At 35.2% G+C, this 23,916-nt stretch overlaps 1 protein-coding gene across 1 annotated transcript in view; it reads left to right on the forward strand.

Annotated features, from left to right (window-relative positions):
- Positions 1-1,015: 1,015 nt before the first annotated feature.
- ZC2HC1A (zinc finger C2HC-type containing 1A) overlaps positions 1,016-23,916 on the forward strand; it is a gene marked incomplete at both ends in the record, with an annotated part of 43,716 nt that continues 20,815 nt past the window's right edge. Inside the window, 5 exons of the mRNA XM_079722137.1 lie at positions 1,016-1,073; positions 2,519-2,592; positions 4,920-5,036; positions 9,884-10,025; positions 12,396-12,544. Coding sequence (XP_079578263.1) covers positions 1,016-1,073; positions 2,519-2,592; positions 4,920-5,036; positions 9,884-10,025; positions 12,396-12,544 — 540 coding nt within the window. The remainder of the gene's footprint in view (positions 1,074-2,518; positions 2,593-4,919; positions 5,037-9,883; positions 10,026-12,395; positions 12,545-23,916) is intronic.

A 23,916-nucleotide genomic window follows, 5' to 3' on the forward strand; every position in this document is an offset into this window, starting at 1 on the left:
TTTTAGCCATTTTAATTACGATGTTCTTTTGGTGTGGTCGGTTTGGGGTAGATCCTGTTTGGAACTGTCTGTGCTTCCTGGACTTGTATATCTGTTTCCTCTCCCAGGTTAGGGAAGTTTTCAGCCATTATGTCTTCAAATATGTTCTGTGCCTCCCCTTTTCCTTTTGGAACCCCTATAATGCAAATGTTAGTATGCTTAGTGTTGTCTCACAGGTGCCTTGAACTGTCCTCATTTTTTTTTTTTTTTTTTTGCGGTACGCGGGCCTCTCACTGTTGTGGCCTCTCCCGTTGCGGAGCACAGGCCCTGGATGCGCAGGCTCAGCGGCCATGGCTCACAGGCCCAGCCGCTCCGCGGCAAGTGGGATCTTCCCAGACTGGGGCATGAACCCGTGTCCCCTGCATCAGCAGGCGGACTCTCAACCACTGCGCCACCAGGGAAGCCCCTGTCCTCATTTTTTAAACTCTTTTTTTCTCTTCAGGTTGAGTGATTTCTACTACTGTCTTCCAGCTTGCTGATCCATTTCTCCGTATTATCTAATCTACTGTTGATTCCTTCTAGTATGTTTTTATTTCACTTATTGTTGTCTTCAGCTCTGTTTTGTTCTTCTTTATATTTTATAACTCTTTGTTAAACTTCTCACTATGTTTTCCCATTCTTCTCCCAAGTTCCTTGAGCATTTTTATGATCATTACCTTGAACTCTTTATTGGGTAAGTTCCTTAGTTCCACTTCACTTAATTCTTCTGGTGTTTTATCTTATTCCTTTGTTTGGAACAAATTCTTCTGCCACCTCATTTTCCTAACCTGCTGTTTTTATTTCTGTGTATTTGGTAGGTTGGTTACCTTTCTTGATCTTGTTGAAGTGGTCTTTTATAGGAAAGGTCCTGTGCATCCCAGCAGCTCACTTCCCTTTGGTCACCAGAGCTTTATGTTCCAGGAATGTCCCCTATGTGGGTTTCATGGGCCCTTCTTTTGTGGTGGGCTCATTTCTATTGGTGGTCTAGTAGGCATGGATGGCCCCTGGTCTGATTGGTTGCCACGCTCTGCGTTTGTGGATGCTGACAGCTGCTGGTAGGTAGGGCCAGGTCACAAGGTGGCTGGCTGATTGTGAAGGCTTAGGGGGTCCCAAGGCTAGTGCTGGTCCACTGGTGGGCAGAGCTGGATCCTGGTGTGGCTGGCTGAAGGTGTCTCACAGATGGTCTGTCCACTGATCGGCAGCACTGGGGCCAAGGGAGTCCAGTGATTGGTGCCTGCCCATTGGTGGGTGAGGCCAGGTTCTGGAGTTAGTGCCAGCCCTCTGGTGGGTGGAGCTGGGTCCTGGGTTCTCTGGTGGCAGGGCTGGGTCCCTGGGTGGCTGGGGGAATCAAGGTGCTTATAGTCATTGCCAGCCTGCTGTTGGGTGAAGCTGTGCCCCCACAGTTAGCTGCCTGGCCTGTGGGTCCCAAGGACTGTTGCAGACTGGCTGGTGGGTAGGGCTGGGTCCTTGCACTTCGAAGCTAGAGGGAGGACTCCGTAATGTTTCTTGCCAGCACGAGCATTCCTCATGGTAGAATGAGCTCCAGAAAATGGCTGTCATCAGTGTCTGTGTCCCCAGGGTGAGTCCCACATGCCTCCTCCTCTCTGGGAGGCTCTCCAAGATCAGCATGTGTGTCTGACCCAGGCCAGTTTAAAATGACTGCTTCTGCCCTGGGTCTTGGAGCATGTAAATTTTCTGTGTGCCCTCTAACAGTGGAGTCTTTATTTCCCACAGCCCTCTGGGTCTTCTGAAAGTAAGCCCCCTGGGTCTCATCTTCTCATTGCAGGACCCTTCGGGCTGGGCAGTCCAAAGTGGGGCTTGGACCCCTTGCTCCTTGGGGAAAACCTCTGCAATTGTGATTATCCTCGTGTTTGTGGGTAGCCTACCTGCGGGTGTGGATCTTGACTGTACCATGTCTCTGCCTCTCTTACTTGTCTCAGTGTGGATCCTTCTTTATATTTTTAGTTGTGGAAGATCTTTTCTGCTAGTCCTTAGGTTGTTCTCATCATGATAGTTGCTCTGTAAATAGTTGTAATTTTGTTGTGCCCATGGAAGGAGGTGAGCTCAGGGTTTTCCTACTCATCTTCTCCATTCCACTAGCCACCAGTGTTATTTTTTAATGCTTTGAAGATAAATAATGTATTTAACCTTCAGATAAATTTGGTTTTTAAACTTCAGTAATTTACACTAGAGACAGCCTATAAATTAAGAGACTGTGACAAATTGATTTGGTTAAAATAGAAGAAAACCAGATATTTCCAACATTATCAGTTTGGTTCTCCTTAAATTATGTATTCTGTATTTGGCGTTTGCCTTTTTGACCACTGATAATTTTAAGTCTTCTGCCCATTTTAATTGATGATGTTACTTATTTCAAAATGACGTGACATTTTTCACAAGAACTGACAACTTACACATGAAACTAAGTGAAGACATTAAAATTTGGAACTTTCACAATTTGAGCCACTGAGTATATTGACTACATTCTTTTCGATTTTAGAAAATGGAAGTGTCCAAGTTGGAGAATTGTTACCTTGCAAGATTTGTGGAAGAACATTCTTTCCAGTGGCATTAGTGAGTACCTTTTTTTTTTTTTTTTGGAGTTTGGTTGATCTTTAATTGTTTAATACTTCAGGACAATGGAAAGAACCTTTGGAATAATTTAAAGAGATACTGGCTAGTATTCATTGCTCAGGAGTATCAGTTCCATCTTTGTCATTCTTCCAGAGTGCTCTCTTTCCTTCAGAGTTTGATTGGTCTTCAAAACTCCTCTCTGTTAAACTATTAAAGTGTTTCTCCCTTTGTGGGACTATTAACAAAATAAAACCAAAATAAACTCTTAGAAATACTGTTAGAAATAATGTATTTAAAGAAGCAGAAGGCTATGATGTCTGGGATTTTCTTTAAACTTAGGAAAAAGTGCTGGGGCTGGGATAGATGAAACAAAATTGCTTAAATGTTGGTAATTGTTGAAGCAGGGATGAGTAAATGGAGCTGATGACACTATTCTGTCAGTTCTTATGTATGTTTGAAATATTCCAAAGGAAAAAATATTTTAGTTAAAAGTGCATCTAAAATATATTATGCATTCTTTAGATGCTTAGTATATACAAATAGAAGCACATTTAACTGATTTGAATATAAAATCTCTAGCTAAATAGAGAATAAGAAAGTCAGTATGCCTTATGTAACTTCAAATATAAATATGTGTTTATTAATATTTTGATGTGGAATAAAGATTTTTCTTTGAGTATGGGTCTGCTGATTAGAGTTTTGCTACATTTTATTTTGCATCCTCTCATTGTTTCCAGTTTTTCTTTAAAGCAGTGAGGAATTAATGACCCAAAATGTCCACCTGACTGCAGACTCCTCTTAAATATTAACAGTTTTCTTTCTTAAACCTTTCTTGCCTGTGCTTAATTCATCAACTTTTTTTTTGTTATTAATTAACTATTTTTCAAACCATTTTCAAAGCATTAAGCTGAGTTTTCACCGGGAAAAATATGCCTTTTTTTGGCCCTCATTTATGTATTTATTTAATATTTAACTAAATGATATAATCACGATAACAACTACAATTTGTATACATCAGTTTTGGGAACAGGCACTACATACTTTTGACATACACAGCTCAATGTGAGAACAGACATCACTAGAAAGTCGCCCGTTAGCCATCCTTTTTTTTTTTTTTTAAGAGATTTTATTCTAATAGTTACAGTTACTGTGTTTGTTTGTCAGAATGATATCCAAAAACAAGTATCTAAAACAGTTGTGTATTGGAAATATTAGCGGCTCCATTAACATTGAATCAGCCATTTCTGCGGTTCCTATTTTCCCAGATAAAGTTTAACAGTTCTGACTTGTTCATTGTTTATCAAAATACAAAAGAAAAAAAAGGCATCTAGTATCCTCTATGTTATTAGTCAAAATGTTTTATTTAGGGGAAGGAGAACTATTATTTATCCAGTAGGTTAATTTGAGGTCAGTTAAGAGAGCTTCCATTGTAATGTCTTTAAAATGAATATATGAATGACTGAATGAGCTGGCAGCCATATTAAAACAGCAACAGCAACAACAAACCCCCATCCCCCCGCCAAAAAACTGTAGGAGTGGAACACTAGGTAGCACAAGAAAAATCCTTGGTAAAAAAAAGGTGGAAAATTTGAGTTCCAGAGAGGGGGAAGGGATGATAGTGGAGTAAGGACACAAACCTGACCACCTTGTCCTATATTGTGTTAACAAACTACTATTTTGTTAACTTGAGTAATCCCAACTATTATTATTATGTTAGCTTTTGTAATCCTAATGCTAATGTGTTTTCCATTTACATTCCTTTTTCTAGTATCTATTTTCAAGTATTTAGTAATAAAGGTAACTTTTTTCCCACTTCAATAGCTTTGACTTGCTTACATTAGTTTCCTTATTCTTAGCAGTGTAAAAACCAGGAGACTATTAAATAACTTTAAAAAAAATTTGGGGGAGTTCCCTGGTGGCGCAGTGGTTGAGAGTCTGCCTGCCGATGCAGGGGACACAGGTTCGTGCCCTGCTCTGGGAGGATCCCACATGCCGCAGAGCGGCTGGGCCCGTGAGCCATGGCCGCTGAGCCTGCGTGTCCGGAGCCTGTGCTCCGCAACGGGAGAGGCCACAGCAGTGAGAGGCCCGCGTACCAAAAAAAAAAAAAAATTTGGGAGAGTATTTATCAATACTTTCTTGTTGTGAGAAAGATAACTTGTAACATGCGTTGCATATATTTTTAAACAATTTTAGCTAAAACATTTCTTATTTATGGATTATTATTTATTTCATCTTTCAGGTTTTTAAACTGGTCTCAAATGACAATTTAAAGTTTTATAGTCTTTGTAGAAAAGAAAATGACATGTTGTATTTCCTCATCTTGACAGAAAAAACATGGACCTATTTGCCAGAAAACTGCCACTAAAAAACGGAAGACTTTTGATTCAAGCAGACAAAGAGCTGAAGGAACTGATATTCCAACAGTAAAACCTCTTAAACCTAGGGTAATTATATGACCTTGTGAACAGTATGAACATTGCTGCTATGAGTAATGAAAAAATTATAATAATATGTTATACTAAGATTGAAGAATAATCAGAATTCTGTGTCATATTCTCAGTTTAGAAGTGATCAGAAACTTGTTTATTTTGAATTTCAACAAAAGGGAGGCCAGAGTACTCTCCAACTATTACAGGGAGGTTTTTGTAGCATTGGAGAGCCAATTGCTTAGCTATAGGCTGGAAATAACTGAGAAGTCCTCATACATTCATTGTGAGTCGTTAATTACTTCAGCTATAATTAGGTTTATGTCTCAATATATTACACTATTACCAGTAGTGTAATCCCTGTAGTATACAAAAGGAAAGCTATTAGTTACAAACATCTTAGCATAATAAATATTATCTTGGCTGATTGATTTGTCGGCATTTATCATCTTATTATGCTTTCTGGGGAAGAGTTTTATCCGTTGCTCAATTGTTCACATATGGTCATTGTCAGCTTATTTTCTTCTTTGTAACTAAAAGCAATGAATCTCCTATGCTCATCTCTCCTTAATACCACCTGTCATGATATGTTATTTGCTAAGAATAAATCACATAAATGCTTTGTCCGACATATTAAAGAGTTATTTCAGTGTAATAGTCAAAATTTGAGTACCTGATTTAAATAGGTTTTTGAAACAAACTACTTTCAGTGGTAATAACTTTTCCCAGTGTTACAGGAAAACATTTCCCTATGAGGCAATTAATCTTACTAATAAAATCCTTTGATAACAGAAAAGTCAGTTCATCTTTGTTTTTCAGTTTATGAATATTTAAGGAAAGGATGGAGAAGCTTGAATAAGGTACATTATTATTTAAAGTTTTTCTTGGTAACCTGCCAGATGTATGATTGTATTAGCTTTAATTAGCTTAGATAAATTAATTAAATCTTGGTATAGCATAGTGGGTTTGAAAACTGGCTCAAGATTCAGACCGCCTGGATTTGACCCTGGCTCTGCTACTTTGTTGTGTTGGGTGAGTTACTTAATCTTTACTTCTGTTTGTCTGTAAAATGGAGGTATTAGTGGTAGTATCTATCTGTGGAATTATTAGGGGAATTAAGTTTATCCATGGTGATCTCTCAGTAAATGTTATTTATCTTGTTTCTTTAAGCGAGGAGGTTTGTATGCTTAAAAAAATTAATCTTTAGGAAAAAGTAAAGTAAAAACCATTATTTTACATTAAGTAGTTTTATTTTCTTGCTCCTTAAAGTGTGGTCCATAGAGCAGTTACATCAGCAGTATTTGGAAACTTGTTAGAAATGCAGAATCTCAGGTCCCACCAAGCATACTGAATTAGAACCTGCATTTTAACAGAATCTTCGGGTGAATCATATGCATGTTACTTGGAGAAGCAGTGTGTTAAAAGATTTTGAACATCATGGTGTAGTTCTCAGTATCTTTACTTGTATCAAGGAACTCCTACAAAGTCACAAGCAGAGTGGAGCAAAGCAAATACAAGCTCCATTTTTGGAGAAAGGCAGGCATAATCCAGGGACTACAAAATATATGTTAGAGCTGCCCAAAACAACTGAGATCCAGGAGAAGCTACCCATAGAGGAAGGGCAGGAAGTTGCTGGGGAGCCCATGGCCCAGAATCTGGGAACCTGCCACCTTAAAGGTGAAGGGTGTGCTCCCCCTTAAAGGTGACTCCTTAAAGATGAGGGGTCTTATCTGGAAGTATATATCTCTTGTTTATCACAGCCAAGGCAGTAACTGGGGTGAGCTGCAGGAACTTGGAATGAGCCGAAACTGGAATGAGCCTGGCTGAAATTGGACAAAAGCCAGGAGGGAGGAAGTGGGGAGAAGAGGCACAGAGAGTTGAAGAGGCCCGAGCAGAGGCTCTCAGAAAGCACTAATGGAAAAGAAAATACCCTTTCTGAAGGTGAGGGGCCCACTTTAAAAGGGCTGTGTCCTATTTTGCAAGTGGTTAGTGTAAGAACTGAGGGAAGTATGGATGGCAGCAGCAGGCCTCCTGGACACATATTGTTTTAGAGAAGCAGAAGAGGAGTGTCTGTGTTATCACACACAGAGGCCTTATTTGTATCAGTATCTGGTACATCAGAGAAGAGAACTGTTTTGTGTAGCCTAGAAAGCTACCCTGGGCGGCTCCTTTCTCCCAGAACCTCTTGTAAATAGCTGTACCAGGAAAACCTAACTCATTCAATGATGGGTAATAAAAAACATGAGCTAAGCATTAATATAATAATATATATAATAATACTTCGAGAAGAAAAGGTAGATGAGAACAGCAAAAATTAGTAATATTCACTGTGGAGCAGATGAATGTTGTGATCAGGAATCTCACTATAAAGTAAGAAACTCTAAAGAATCAGTCAACTCAAACATCTAAATCTGCTTTTATTTAGTTAAGATTTTTGCATCTATATTCATGAGAAAAGTGGCCTGTGATTTTTCATTTCATCAGTTTTGTTGCTCTCATAGGACTAGTTGGAAGGTTGTTCTCGTTTTCTATTTTTGAAAGAGTTTTTAAAAGATTGGTGCTGTTTCTTCCTTAAATTTCTGCAAGTACTCAACAGTAAAAGGCATCTGGGCCAGGAGTTTTCTCTGTGGGTCTTTTAATAATAGAGTCATTTAAAAAATAAATATAAGACTATTATAATTTTTCTGTTTCTGGTATCTGTTTTGTGGTGTTCGTCAAGGATATTACCCATTTCATCTTAAATGTCCCATGTATTACCATAAAGTTTTTTTTTATAATATCTTCTTTTCTTTCTCATGTTTGTAAGAACTGTTTTCCATTCCTTGGTAATTTTTGTTTTCTCTTTTTTTCTGAATTAGTCTTGCCTTATTAGTGTTTTTTTTTTTTTTTTGTGGTATGCGGGCCTCTCACTGTTGTGGCCTCTCCCGTTGCGGAGCACAGGCTCCGGACGCGCAGGCTCAGCGGCCATGGCCCACGGGCCCAGCCGCTCCGCGGCATGTGGGATCCTCCCAGACCGGGTCACAAACCCACGTCCCCTGCATCGGCAGGCAGACTCTCAACCACTGCGCCACCAGGGAAGCCCTTATTAGTGTTTTTAAAGAACAATCTTTTGACTTTGTTGGCTCAACATAATATTCTTGATTTAAAAAAACAAAGACATAATAGGAATAATCAGATATTTCAATATTATGACAAAATAAATTTCTTTGTAGCACACAAGCCAGCATTATGTTTAATGGAAAGATACTTAGAGGTAGTTCCATTAAAGTCAGGAACAAGATTAAGCTCCAGCCAATACAGTAAGTGCTAGTCAATAGAGTTAAATAATAACAAGAAATTAGATGCATAAGAATTGGAAAAGAGGGGGTAAAACTATCATTATTAGATGATGATATACCTGGAAAACCCAAGAGGATCAACTGAAAAATTAGTACAAACAATAAGAGAAATCAGTGAAGTAATGAGGTGTAATGTTAATATACAGAAATTATCAGCTTTCATATTCAACAAACAACTCCTTGAAATACAAAAATGATTAAACGACCCTTATAAAATAACAACACAAAATATAAATATTTAGGAATAAACCTTATAATAATGAAGGTACAAGACTTCCACAAAGACTACTTTAAAAAACCACTAAAAGACACAAACGAATACTTCTTCAGATGGAAATATATCTCATTCTTGGACAGGTAGACTTAGCAAAATAGAGTCCTTAAGTTCTTTAAGTTGTTTATGAATGTAATGTTTAATTTTTCCAGTTAAAATGTAGTTTAAAAAAATAGACAAGCTGAATCTAAAGTTCATATGGAAAAATACACATATAAGAATAACCAGAAAAGATTGAAAGAAAAGCAGAATAAAGTAGGGTTACCTTAGTGGATATTAAAATATTATTATAAAATTTCAATATTTAAAACATGGGTACTGACACACATATAGTCAGAACAGTACAACAGAGAATTCAGAAATAGACCCAAATGCCAAAGAGAATATGATAAAGGTGTTCTCTCAATTCACTGGGGAGAAAAGTTAATAAAGGATGGTGAGATAACAACATAGCCATGTTAAAAAAACAGAAAATAGAGTCCATATGTCATAAATCAGGATAAATTCCAAATGAATAAACGATTTAAGAATGGTTCTAGGTAGAAACATGGAAAAATTTTATTTTACCTTGGTATGAGGTTGGGCCTTGCTAACTGACTGCAAATCTGGAGACTATAAAAGAAAAAGTAAGTTAAACTACATTTAAAAATAATTCTGCATATCGGAAGACCCTTAAACAAGGTTAAAAGAGATGTATTGTGGGGGAGGGGTGGGGCTAGTCTCCTATAAAGAATTACAAGAAACTGTTAAAAAAAAAAAAAAGGCCAATAACCCAATAGATACATTGACCAGGCTTATAAACAGTTCACAGAAAAGACAATACAAATGATTCTTTATGATTTGAAAAGATGTTCGCTCTCACTCATTATAGGAAAAAAAGGCAGTTAAAACCACAGAGAGAGCTATTTTTCACCTCTCTAATCAGTTAAAAAACCAGAAGTTTAGTATCATACTATGTTGGAGAAACTATGGGAAAATAAAGAAATACACTCTTAGTGGTGGCTTAAGTGTTTGTAACACCTACAAGAGGCAATTTAGCACTGTCTGTCACAATTACAATTGTATTTTAAAAATTGCATATAATTTAGTTGCCTAAAGTTTCTTTTTAAAATTATAAATTTGGGGGGGAGATCATTTAAGGACTCCTGATGAGGGAACATTTAAAATAATATGGCGTTTTCTTGAGTTTTATTTAAATTTATTAAAAATTGTTTTGAAACTGTTTTTTGTTTGTTTTTTTAATTTGTTTGCAGCCTGAACCACCAAAGAAGCCATCTAATTGGAGGAGGAAGCACGAAGAGTTCATAGCCACCATAAGAGCAGCTAAAGGCCTTGGTCAGGCCCTTAAAGAGGGTGGCAAACTTCCTCCCCCTCCTCCACCTTCTTATGATCCTGGTATATGTCATATTGTTGACAGAAATTGTTCATGTGGGAAGGAAATATCGATAGTATTGATAGATTTCTTATAAATTTTAAGATATTATTAAACTTATAATAATTGAACCTAATGAAGCATGATCTTAAAAGTTTTCCTATAAAATAATGGTGACAATCCAGGCATTTAGGCTTATAAAGACACATCAGTGTTGAACATAGAATTGCATTATCTTTTTATCTCAATACTTTATAAAGCATTTAATATCATTTAAAAATTAATTGTAGTAACTATTAAATGTTAATATTCCAGGAATTTTTTTTTTTTTTTTTTTTTTTTTTTTTTTTTGCGATACATGGGCTCTCACTGTTGTGGCCTCTCCCATTGCGGAGCACAGGCTCCGGACACGCAGGCTCAGCAGCCATGGCTCACGGGCCCAGCCGCTCTGCGGCATGTGGGATCTTCCCAGACTGGGGCACGAACCTGTGTCCCCTGCATCGGCAGGCGGACTCTCAACCACTGCGCCACCAGGGAAACCCCTCCAGGAAATATTTTAATCATGCATAATGTCTATTGAAATGTAGTGATTCAGTAAGATTCAAATAATTATGTTGCCTGGTTCTTTGGTATCTTCTAATCTGGGAAGGGAAAAAAATCATAATTTTGCTTCTAAAAATGTATTATTCTAGTGGGGTAACCACCACATAGACAGATATACCTAGATTATGCCCTAAATTCATGTATTTTTATATTTTCTTCATTGGGTGGGTAAAAGTTTCTTGTTTATTCCCAAAAGCAAGGCAAGATGCTGGCAACCACATATGAGATAATTGAGATGATGAAAGATTTAAAATAGCACCGTTGACATTTTGACAGTGGTTAATGGAGTAGCCTCAAGGGGTAGTTATTTTAATATAATAAGTTAGCTGCATTAAAATTGTGTTAGTAATCTAAGTTGGGATTAATTTCTTAGTAAAGAGAAAGTTAGGTGTGATCCTTTATAACATTTTATTGTAGAGGAGAGGTTGATAAACAATTTCTATAAAGGACTAATAGTTAATATCTTAGGTTTTGCAGTCCATAAGGTCTCTGTTTCAACTCCTTAACTCTGCCACTGTTGCAAGAAATCAGCCACAGAAAATATGTATATGAATGAATGTGGCTGTGTTCCAGAAACATGCAGCAGGCAGACTGGATTTGGCCCATGGGCCCTTGTTTGCCAACTCCTGTTTGAGTCTTAGTAATTAACTTTAATGCTATGAGTATTTCTGGAATGTTCCATTTGGGTTTGCATCTCTTCAATTTCTACCTTAATACTCCCCATGAAGTTGAATTCTCTCTTTGTTTTAGAGGTATTTGTATATTGCATCTTATTCAACGCAGCTATATTTCTCATGTTTATGTTAAGTCAGAGCTGGGGTCGGGGGCAGTTCTTCAGGAAAATTTGGACTTCAGAAATTTTTTGATCTCTTAGTCCTGACAGAACAACTTCTTTGTTATTAGAGATTTTAGACCTATTTCACTAGTTAGCAGGACAAATTTCTGAGATTCAGATGAGTGTAAATTCTAAAGGGCAAAATACTCCATCTCAAAAAGTAAACCTGTTGAAATAAATTGAAAACTTTTTTTGACACTGCTGAGTTGTTATATTTATTTCTTCTCTGTATCTCATAGAGTTGAAATCTTTCACAGTGCTATAAAATTTGGTTCTTTCTGGGATAACTTTAAGATTTATTTTGTGAGAAGTTTTGTTTTTACTATATATTGCATTTGGGGAGAATACATAATCTGCAACATTTGCTGTTTCTTAAATTTGAATTAATTATGTTAAGGAGATATATTTTTATTACTTATTCCATCTGTTGGGATCTCTAAGAGAAAATAAAACTGTATAAAGTCTATTAAATTATATCTTGACAGCTTTCCTCTAATTGAAATTAAAGATTTTAACAGATAAGCCCAAATTTTAAATTTTTATTTTATGTAAATTTTTATATAATGTAATGTGTTATTAACTACTTAACCTAGTCTACCTTATGAAAATATATATTTGTGATGAAAACATATGGTAATATAGAAGCAAAAAGTAATTAACATTTTTCCTTTACTTATTCATTTTTATGTAGGGACGATTTATCTTTTTTTTCTCCTCAAATTTGATTCTAAGCTGGGAGAAAATTGTAGTTTATCATATACTAGCATACTTTTTTTCTTAAATGTCTTTACTAAGTTTAGATAAGTCAGGTTGGGTGGTTATAAGAAAATGAGAGTTTTTGCTTAGCAGTTGTTATTTATGTTATATGTCTTGAGTTACTGTTCATAAAACTTGTAACTCTTTATGCCCCATTTCAAGTATTATGTTACTAATCTGTTTCTTTTTTCTGTTTTAGATTATATTCAGTGTCCATATTGCCAGAGGAGATTTAATGAAAATGCAGCTGATAGACATATAAATTTCTGTAAAGAACAGGCAGCACGTATTAGTAATAAAGGCAAATTTTCTACTGATACCAAAGGAAAATCAACTTCTCGGACACAGGTAATCATTGTGGTCATTTCTACAAATAAATGAGAAAATGACTTTAAGTTCACAGTTTTGTATTTATTCTTTACAGCACATTTAACTACAGTTTTCTCACCTGCTAAAATTTATATATTACTGTTCAGGGATTTAGTAAGAAATTTGAATGGCTAGTTGAGAACAAAATTTGAAGTGGACTTGAGTTAGTAAAGACTTAAAAATATACAGATTTAAAGAGGTATTAGGAAAAAAGGGAGAAAATTAGTTTAAAATAGATGCAGCAGATTCAGAGGAAACTAGAGGGGTTAGATGAGTGAGAAAATGACAATAAAAATCCACATTTGAAAATCATGTAAGTTGTGAATGTTGCCATGTTATATATGAGTAACACATTTGAGGAAATGAAAGCATGGGGTCACATCCAGACTGCTACTTTTGAACTTTTAGGCAAATGACATTAATGTATGTAATCCTTCATTTCTTCATCTGTGAAGTGGTAATCTACATAACTATACTGAGAAGCAAATGAAATGATGTATGTGAAAGCACTTAGAGAACCATAAACCATGTAAAGATTTTGTAATATTAAATTTATTTTTACACTACTATTGTTTTTCTTTAAGCATATTGTTACATAAAAACTTTGACAATGTCATACTTTTAAGCAAATTTTATTTTTCACAAAGCTTTCATTTGTAAACTTTTTTTTAGTACTGTAAACTTAGCAAATAGTAAATAATCAAATCTATTTTTTTGTTACTTATGAATAAAATATTGGATTAAAAGACCACATTGCAATTGAGACCTCCTTGAGAGAATCCTCCTATTGAATTTTTGTTAGTATTATTGGAAATGGAGCATATCATTATTACCATCATCATTGTGGGGAAAGAATAGCAAAGAAAACTCATTTAGAAGAATTTTCAAAACAGATGGCAAACAATGTATATCTTTTGAACAGTTAAGAACATCAATAGGGGGCTTCCCTGGTGGTGCAGTGGTTGAAAGTCCGCCTGCCGATGCAGGGGACACGGGCTCGTGCCCCGGTCTGGGAAGATCCCACAGTGCCGCAGAGCAGCTGGGCCCGTGAGCCATGGCCGCTGAGCCTGCGCGTCCGGAACCTGTGCTCCGCAACGGGAGAGGCCACAACAGTGAGATGCCCGCGTACTGCAAAAAAAAAAAAAAACAAAAAAGAAATCAATAGGATTTTGTTTTGTTTTAAGAATAAAATAGTAGAGCAAAGGAAATACAATAGAATGGGTGTATTCCAGCAGCTTGGTGCCAAATGATTCGTAAATGTAAAATCCAAGTAGTTTTTAAGGTCCCACCTTAAATTTTATAAGTTCTGATACCATGCCTAGTCATATATATTTATTTCAGTCTGACCCCATATTTTCTCATCTGTATTCATTCAAGAAGTTTTTGAGTACTCTCTCTGAACCAGTCACTGTACCCGGTACTGGATCTACATTAGTAAACTAAGTAGAATACTTTTCCTAAACATGCTTTAATGCTTCCTTGTCATATTTAGCACCTGTAATCTGGCCCGATTACAGCCCACTTTTTGACCCTGCTCTAATCAGAATAATGATACAAACACAGTGAAGATCAGGTTTCTGTAGGTAAAAACAAGAAGTTCTACCTTTCAGTTAAGCTGTCATAATTCTTCTTCACTAGGAATTTTATCAAATTCAGGCATGGTTGTATTAAAGTAGACCCATGAAGACATAGCAAACCAAAAATATCATCTAATGTATGCTAAATTACATGTCTTGTTATTTTAAAAGAACAAATTATTTTGAAATAACTCATGCATAATTTAGATCCTGCAATAGTTTTTCATCAGATTAGGCTAGACTGAGTTACCTTATGATTTTAAAGCAATACGATAAGTATTTTATGATTTAGGAATTTTCCTAATCATATTCTGATAGGAAATCATATTCTGATTTCCAAATCAGTATTCTGATTGATTCTTACCCTACTTATTCTAAAGTAATGAAGTTTTAAGTCTGGAAAGATGATGTGCAATTTTTAATAAATTTTTTTCTGATTATTAAAGGGATTCCTATTCTTTATGGAAAATTTGAGAAATATATATATTTTGAAAGTTATCAACATAGTAAACATTTTAAATATTTATCTCTAAGCTCTTATTTTTTACAACACTTTTATTCTGATTTTTTCTTACAATTTTCCTGTTATTTTTTTTGTAAATTATACACATAGAAAAAAAGCACAAAACATAAGTACATGCATAACCACAGGAAAGTTGAGAAATACAATATTGTTAGTCTCACAAAAGCCTCCACTAGTGTTTCACTCCCAGAATGTAATGTTCTCTCACTCCTAGCCCCCAATACCCATGAAGTAGTCACTATTTTGACTTTACATATAATCAGTTTTTCCCTTTTTATATAGTCCCCAGACCTCAATAATATTTTTATTTACTATAGCTTTATGAAATTTTTTTTAATTGAAGTATAGTGGGTTTACAATATTACATTAATTTCAGGTATATAGCATAGTGATTCAGTATTTTTACAGATTATACTTCATTTAAATTTATTACATAATAGTGGCTATATTTCCCTGTGCTGTACAATATATCCTTGTTGCTTATTTATTTTATACATAGTAGTTTGTATCTCTTAATCCCTTATGCCTATTTTGCCCCTCCTGCCTTCTCTAACTCCACTGGTAACCACTAGTTTGTTCTCTGTATATGTGAATCTGCTTTTTTGTTATACTCACTAGTTTGGTTTTTTTTAGATTCCACACATAAGTGATAATATACAGTATTTGTCTTTCTCTGACTTCACTTACTATGATATTCTCTAGGTCCATTTATGTTGCTGCAAGTGGCAATATTTAATTCCTTTTTATGGATGAATAATATTTCATTGTGTATATATATATATATATATATATATATATATATATATATATATACCACATCTTCTTTATCCATTCATCTGTCAGTGGACATTTAGGTTGCTTCCATGTCTTGGCTATTGTAAATAGTGCTTCAGTGAACATTGGGGTGCATGTATCTTTTTGAATTAGTTTTCGTTTTTTCCAGATATATGCCCAGGAGTGGGATTGCAGTATCACATGGTAACTCTATTTTTAGTTTTTTAAGGAACCTCCATACTGTTCTCCATAGTGGCTCTACCAATTTACATTCCCACCAACAGTGTAGGAGGTTTCCTTTTTCTCCACTCTCTCCAGCATTTATTATTTGTAGACTTCTTGATGATAGCCATTCTGACTGGAGTGAGGTGATACCTCATTGTAGTTTTGATTTGCATTTCTCTGATAATTAGCAGTGTTGAGCATTTTTTCATGTGTCTGTTGGCCATCTCTGTCTTCTTTGGAAAAATGTCTATTTAAGTCTTCTGCCCTTTTTTTTTTTGCGGTACACGGGCCTCTCACTGTTGTGGCCTCTCCCGTTGCGGAGCACAGGCTCTGGACGCGCAGGCTCAGCGGCCATGGCTCACGGGCCTAGCCGCTCTGCGGCATGTGGGATCTTCCTGGACCGGGGCACGAACTCATGTCCCCTGCATCAGCAGGCGGACTCTCAACCACTGCGCCACCAGGGAAGCCCTCTTCTGCCCATTCTTTAGTTGGGTTGTTTGTGTTCTTCATGTTGAGTTGTATGAGCTGTTTATAAATTTTGGATACTAATCCCTTATCAGTCACATCATTTGCAAATGATTTTCTCCCACTCAGTAGGTAGTCTTTTTGTCTTGTCAGTGGTTTCCCTTGGCTGTGCAAAAGCTCTTAGGTTTAATTAGGTTCCATTCACTTATTTTTTCATTTATTTCCTTTGCCTTAGTAGGCATATCTAAAAAAAGTATTGCTATGCCTTATGTCAAAGAGTGTTCTGCCTGTTTTTTTTTCTAGGAATTTTATGGTTTCTGGTCTTACACTTAGGTCCTTAATCCATTCTGAGTTTATCTTTGTATATGGTTTGAGGAAATGTTATAATCTCATTCTTTTATATGTAGCCATCCAGTTTTCTCAGCACCACTTAATTAAACAGACTGTCTTTTCTCCCTTGTATATTCTTGCTTCCCTGTTGTAGATTAATTGACCAGAGGTGCATGGGTTTATTTCTGGGCTCTCTATCCTGTTCCATTGATCTAGGTGTCTTAGTTTTGTGCCAGTACCATGCTATGTTGATTATTGTAGCTTTATATTATAGTCTAAAGGCAGGGAGCATGATACCTCTGGCTTTGTTCTTAGCTTTATAAATCTTGATATCTGGTAGAACTTTTTCTCCTACCTTCTGTTTTTTAAGGTTGTTTTAGCTAATTTTGGTCCTTTGCATTTTCACATAAATTTGAAATTATCTTTTTAAGGTCATTGCACACATGTGCACATACATACACACCTGTATTTGATTTTTGATTAGGATTGCATTGAATCAGCTGGGATTGAGTTTATATCTTCACTGTCTCAGTTTTTCCCAGACTCAATATTATCAATCTTTTTCATTTTGGCTGTTGTTGTGCGTGTATGGTGGTGTATTGTTGTGATTTTAATTTACATTTCTTTGAAAACCAATTAGTTTTAGTACCATTTTGTGTTTTTATTGGTCATTTGTGTCTTCTGTGAAGTATCTGGAAGGTTTTTCTGGTCCTTTTTTTAGGTTCTCTTATTGAATGAAAGCATGTGTTAAATATTCTCAGTCTTTTCGCAAATGTGTATTAACAATATTTTCTTCCCTTCTGTGTCTTGGTTTTTTGTTTTTTTTTTTAAGGATGGTTTTTGAAAAGCAAAAGCTTAAAACTTTGATGAAGTCTAATTTATAAATTATTTCTTTTGTGATTTTTTTTTCTTCTTGTTTCTAAGGAATCTTTACCCTTACGAAGCTTGCAAAGATTTTTCTCCTTTGTCTTCTAGAAATTTTATAGTTTTAGCTCTTACATTTAGATCTGTGGATTATTTCAAGCTAATATTTGTATGATGTGAAGTAAAGGGCAATTTTTAATTTTTTTCTATATGGATAATCTGTTGTTTTGGCACCATTTGTTGAAAAGACTTCTTTACCCAATGAATTGGCCTAAGCACCTTGTTTGATCATCTGTTGAATGTATATTTTTAGGTCTATTTCAGGACATACTGTTCTGTTCTATTGATCTGTATGTTCTTTTATCAATACCACACTATTGCCATACTAAATATTATACTATATAAGCCTTAAAATCATGTAGTCTAAATTCTTCAACTTCTTTTTTCTTTTTAAAATTACTTTGGTTATTCTAGGTTGTTTACATTTTATATAAATTTTTTTTGTTTTGCTAATTTCTACAAAAAAAGTCTACTAGTGCTTGATTGAAATTACATTAAATACATAAATCATTTGGGGAAAATTAACATCTTAATATTGAATTTCCAGTCCATGAATTTGTTATATTTCTTGCTTATTTAGGTGTTCTTCTTTTTAATTGAATATAATTGATGTAGAACATTATATTAGTTTCAGGTGTACAACCTAATGACTCAATATTTGTTTATATTACAAAGTGATCACCATAATAAGTCTAGTTAACATCCATCATCATACACGATTACCGAATTTTTTTCTTATGATGAAAAACAAAATTTATTTCAAGAGTGTTTTCCTTATCTTGTTTGATCTTGACATTGTTTCTTAATCTTGCACCCTACTATTTTGCTAAATTCACTTATTAATTAGAATAGCTTATTGTAGATATCGTAGGGTTTTTCTGTGTACACAATCGTGTCATCTGTAAATAAGGACAGTTTTACTACCTCCTCTTCAATCTCTATGCCTTTTTCTCCCTGTAATAATTTATTGCACTAGCTAGAATTTTCAGTCCAGTGTTGAGTAAAAGTTGAGAAAGTGAGAGAGTTGCCTTCTTCCTGTTCTTAGGTGAAAACCATTCAGTTTTTCACCATTGAGTACGATATTGCTGTGGATTTTTGTTGATGCCCTTTGTCAGGCTAAGAAAGTTCTCTTCTAATTGTTGAGAGTTCTTTTTTAAACCAAGAATGCATTTTGCATTCTGTCGAATGCTCTTTATCTATTGAAATACCATAGTTTTTCTCTTACTCTGTTAATGTGATGAAATGCACTTATTTATTTTCAGATGTTAAACCAACTTTGCATTCCATGAATAAATTCTACTTTGTTATGAATTATTGCTCTTTTTATAAATTATTGGATTTGATATGCTAAAATTTAGAATTATTGCCTCTATGCTTGTGAGAAATATTGGTGTGTAGTTCTCTTCATTTGATGTTTTTAGCTGGTCTTGGTATCAGGGTAATGCTAGCCTCATATGGATTTGCAATTATTTCCTCCTCCATTTCCTGAAAGAGCTTGTAAATTCTTTTTTTGTAGACTTTTACAGTATTGGTATTATTCCTATTGTGTATGTTTGCTAAAATTCACCAGTGAAGCCATCTAGGTATGGGTTTTTCTTTTTTTCAGAGCTTTTCATCTACATCATTTTCTTGGGTAGATACAAAGCTGTTCAGATTTTCATTTCTTCTTGGTGTCAGTTTGGGCAGTTTGTATCTCTTAAGTAATTTGTGTAATTGGATTTATTGACCTAAGGTGTTAACTTCTTAATGTAGAAATTTGTTGTGATATCCTCTTTTTCATTCCTAATACAGGTATTTTGTATTCTCTCTTTTTTTCCCCTCTGATTAGTTTTTTCCCTTGATTATTCTGTTTAGAGATTTGTTGATTTCGTTACATCTTTTCAAAGAAACAGCTTTTGGTTTTATTGCTTTAGCATTGCTTTAGCTACATCTCAAAAATCTGAATATGTGTTTTTTTTTCTTATTCAGTTCAAAACATTTTTAAATTTGTGGCTTCTTTTACTCAAAGTCTAGTCAAATATGAGTCATTTACTTCCAGATACAGTCATCCCTTGGTATCCTTGGAGGACTGGTTCCAGGAACCCCACCCCACGCTCGCTGCCCCTCCAAGGATAAGTCCCTAATGTAAAATTGCATAGTGTTTGCATATAACCTACATCCTTCCCACATATTTTAATCAAATCATCTCTAGATTACTTATAATATCTAATACAATGTAAATGCTATGTAAATAGTTGTAAATACAGTATAAATGATATGTAAATAGTTGTGTACATGTGGCAAATTCAAGTTTTGCTTTTTGGAACTTTTTGGAATTTCTTTTGACCTGTGGTTAGTTGAATCCATGGATTTGGAACCTGTAAATGTGGAACCAGTAGATATAAAACCCATGGATACAGAGGGCCAACTGTGTTTGGAGCTGTTCTAGATGTTTTGTTGTTGTTGTTTTAATTCTGTTGTGGTCTGAGAACGTACTTGGTAAGATTTTTATCTTATTGGGATTTGTTTAATTGCCTAGCATGTGGTCTCTTAATGAATGTTCTGTGGCATATAAAAAGCAGAGTGTATTCTGAAGTTGTTGGGTATAAAGTTTTATAAATGTCCGTCTGGTAAGGTGGCTGGTAGCTTCATTCAGATCTTCCATGTTCTTTTTATTCCATCAGTTACTAAGAGAAATGTGTTAAAATCTTTATGACTGTGAGCTTTTCTATCTCATTAATTTTGCCAGTTTTTGCTTCAAGTATTTTGAATTTCTCTTATTAAATGTGTTTTACATTTACAAATGTAATATCTTCTGTATTTATTGATTCTTTTATCATATGGAGTGTCCCTTTTTGTCTTTAGTGACATTCCTTGTGTTGAAATTTGTTTCATCGATAACATAGCTGTTTCAGCTTAATTATCCTAATTTTCTTTCTATTCTTTAACTTAAATTTGTAGATTTGCATCTCCTGTAGACAGCCTATAATTTTCTTTAATCTATCTGACAACCTCAACCTGTTTGTTGAAGTGTTTCGGCATTTACATTTAATGTAATCATTGATATGTTTGTTTTTAGGTCTGCTGTGTTGCTATTTTCTCTTTTTTTATTTTTGTTTTTATTCCTCTGTTACTTCTTCCTTGCCTCTCTTGTTTTAGTAAAAGACATTTTATTTTCTCTATTGGCTTTCTAACCATAAGTCTCTATGTTTTTTAAAATCATTACTCTAGGGATAACAAAATGCATCTTTAACTTAACCCTGTCTATTGATATGTTTATATACGTCTCACCAATCTTAGTGCTGTTGTTGTATATGTGTAAAACTCTGTAGACATTATTAAACCATCAGTACTCTTGATGTGTATTGTTATAAGTGTTATACTTACTGCTTTAAAACCTGTCTTTTAAAGAAATTAGGAGAAAATAATATGTGAACATATATTTATATGTATATAGGCACACACACTATATATATTTATGCATACATGTATATACTCTGCATTTTATTATCATTTCCAAACCTCTTCATTTCTTTTTATAAATCTCTGTTGCCATATTTTGTCATTTTCCTTCAGCCCGAATAAGTTTCTTTAGCTTTCTAATAGTACAGATCTGCTGGCAATGAATTCTCTGTTTTTGGTTATCTGAAAAAATGCCTATATTTTACCTTCATTTCTCTGTTGAGATTCCTTATATGTTCATTCACTGTTACCATATTTCCCTTTAATTCTTGTGTATATGTTCCTTTACTTTTTGAACATATTTATAATAACTGTTTGAAATTCTTAATTACAAAGTCTTACACACCTGTGCCCACTTGAAGTCAGTTTCTATTGACTTTTTTTGCTGAATATGGGTCATGCTTTCCTGTTTTCATTTTCCTTTCCTTGTCTCCCCTTTCCCCTTCCCTTCCGCTTCCCTTCTCTTTCGTTTCCTGAAATGAAACCCAGAGATACACAGTTTCCAGAAGGACTGCTTTTGGATGATTTCCAATCTCTTAAAATCCTTTTTTTAAATCCTCTTTTTAAAATCATTATCTATAGGAGGATTATACAGCTGCTTCATTTCTCCACCATTGAATTTGTAATCTGTTATTTTAATTTCTTCTTCTAATTTTCTGTTACTTTTTTTTTTTTTTTTTTTTTTTTTTTTTTTTTTTTTTTGGCCATACGCGGGCCTCTCACTGTTGTGGCCTCTCCCGTTGCGGAGCACAGGCTCCGGACGTGCAGGCTCAGCGGCCGTGGCTCACGGGCCCAGCTGCTCTGCGGCATGTGGGATCTTCCCGGACCGGGGCACGAACCTGTGTCCCCTGCATCGGCAGGTGAACTCTCAACCACTGCGCCACCAGGGAAGCCCCCTATGTTACTTTTTATAGTTTCCAATTCCCCGTTGATATTTTCAAAGTTGTCTTTTATATCTTTGAATGTAGTAAGCATAATTGTTTTATGTTATGTGTCTGATAATTGTTATGTCATGTGACCTTTATGGATATGTTCTTGCTTTTTTCATTCGTGGTTCCTTATATCATTATGTTTGTAATTATTGACCATTTTCTGCTGTTGCTCTTAAAATGTTATTCTCAAGGATTAATCTTGTGAAGTGCCTTTTTCAGAGAAAATTTGTACTTGTTTCTTCCAGGTATCTACCAGTCTGGAGACACATTAAATTAAATTACTGGCTTTGGTTTGCTGTACCATCTAGTAATGCATAATCATAAAGCAAATCCATGTGATGGCCAGACCCTGTTACAATCTCACATGGTGTTGGCCTGGCAGTTCTTTTTCCTCTCATCTGACATTCAGTGCTTTTAAAATGATTTTTTGTACTTTCCTGAGCATTTTAAAATTTTTAATTGAAGGTTTGGTACAAATAGTACCTTTTACCATTTTATCAGAAATGAACGTCCTCCACGTTCTTTAAGCTTTTTCCAATTTCAATAAAAAGTCTTCGTAAATATAAATATTTTACTAACAAAATTTATTAGATTTGTGATCTGTATAAAAACACATGAAATAATCACCTAACAAATACTTACATGATGAATGAAATATGTATTGAGTATAACTATAAAATCAGAGTTTGTTCTTTTGATCATTAAAGTAAATTTATACAAAATTGTTGCTAGCTAGAGTCATCCTGAAATCCTACCAGTAGAATTTCAGCTTGATGTTGTAGAATAGAAAAAATACAGGTCAGTAAGGAAGGAGTCATATTATCTAGGTCAGGGGAACAACAAGTTACTGAGAGACAGGTGAATATGTTTTAAACAAGAGGCATTCAGAGTAGTATGAGGATTCAGTAAGGAAACTAACGTGACTAGTTTTGGTTGAAAATAATAGGAAATATTATAGGAGATAGATAAAGTTGGGCTAGGTTCTGGTCATCTCAGAAGATCTGGCCAAAAAATTGAATAAAATAGTAGGAGGTCTCTACGGAGGGGGAAAAACAAAGCACCTTTTGAAAGGAATATTCTGCCTTTTTCTGTTTGTAAGCCATTAAGTTAATAATAGTAATTCCGAACATGTGAATAAAAATTTCTAGTACCGGTATGTAATGCTGCCAGGGCCCTTCCTGCCTAAAATTTGACCTCTCAATGTGTAATACGCTATACCAGTATCTTTTATTTTATTTTATTATTTTATTATTTTTATTGTTTTTGTGGTACACGGGCCTCTCCCGTTGCAGAGCACAGGCTCCGGATGTGCAGGCTCAGCGGCCATGGCTCACGGGCCCAGCCGCTCCGCGGCATGTGGTATCTTCCCGGACCAGGGCACGAACCTGTGTCCCCTGCATCGGCAGGCGGACTCTCAACCGCTGCGCCACCAGGGAAGCCCACCAATATCTTTTATTAATGCTAATCATTTTGCTCTGTTTTTGGTAATTAGCACAATATGAGTGGGTTACCAATCCTGTTTCTTAATCCAATTTTATTGACCCCATTTTTAGTAGATATGCCTCTAATATTTTGACAAATCTTTGTTAGGTCTTTTTTTCCATATTGTTAGTTTTAAAATCTTGCCTAATGTCTTCATTAGCATTGGTATTTTAGTAGGAGAGACTACCACTAACCAGAAATACCCCTTAGGTTTTCAAAGAAACAGTATATTTATATGGCTCATCTCCAAAGTCTCCTAGTCATTTGTTCATTTGACAGACAGTTATTGAAGGTTTTCTAGTTGCCAAGTGCTTAAGAAATTGCAGTTTCTGGCATTACACTGCCAAATGTCCATGATGTGTGTGTGTGTGTGTGTGTGTGTGTGTGTGTGTGTGTGTGTGTGAGAGAGAGAGAGAGAGAGAGAGAGAGAGAGAGAGACCATTTTACCAAGATTTGTTTTTGTAAAAGGTCAGTTACTGAATTTTGAAGAGAGATAATATTTGACTTCAAAATTTGTGCTTAGCAGTTTTCATTAGTAGCACATCTTAAATTTTTTACTGATTATAGGTTATAAATATGATTTGATTTTTGAAAATTAGGTTTCAAACCAATTTTTCTCATTAAGTCCAGAGCAATCTAAATAATGCATTGGGCTCAAGTACACATACATGCAAGCAC

The sequence above is a fragment of the Hyperoodon ampullatus genome (assembly GCF_949752795.1).
Source record: "Hyperoodon ampullatus genome assembly, chromosome: 17".
Classification (NCBI taxonomy): Eukaryota; Metazoa; Chordata; class Mammalia; order Artiodactyla; family Ziphiidae; genus Hyperoodon; species Hyperoodon ampullatus.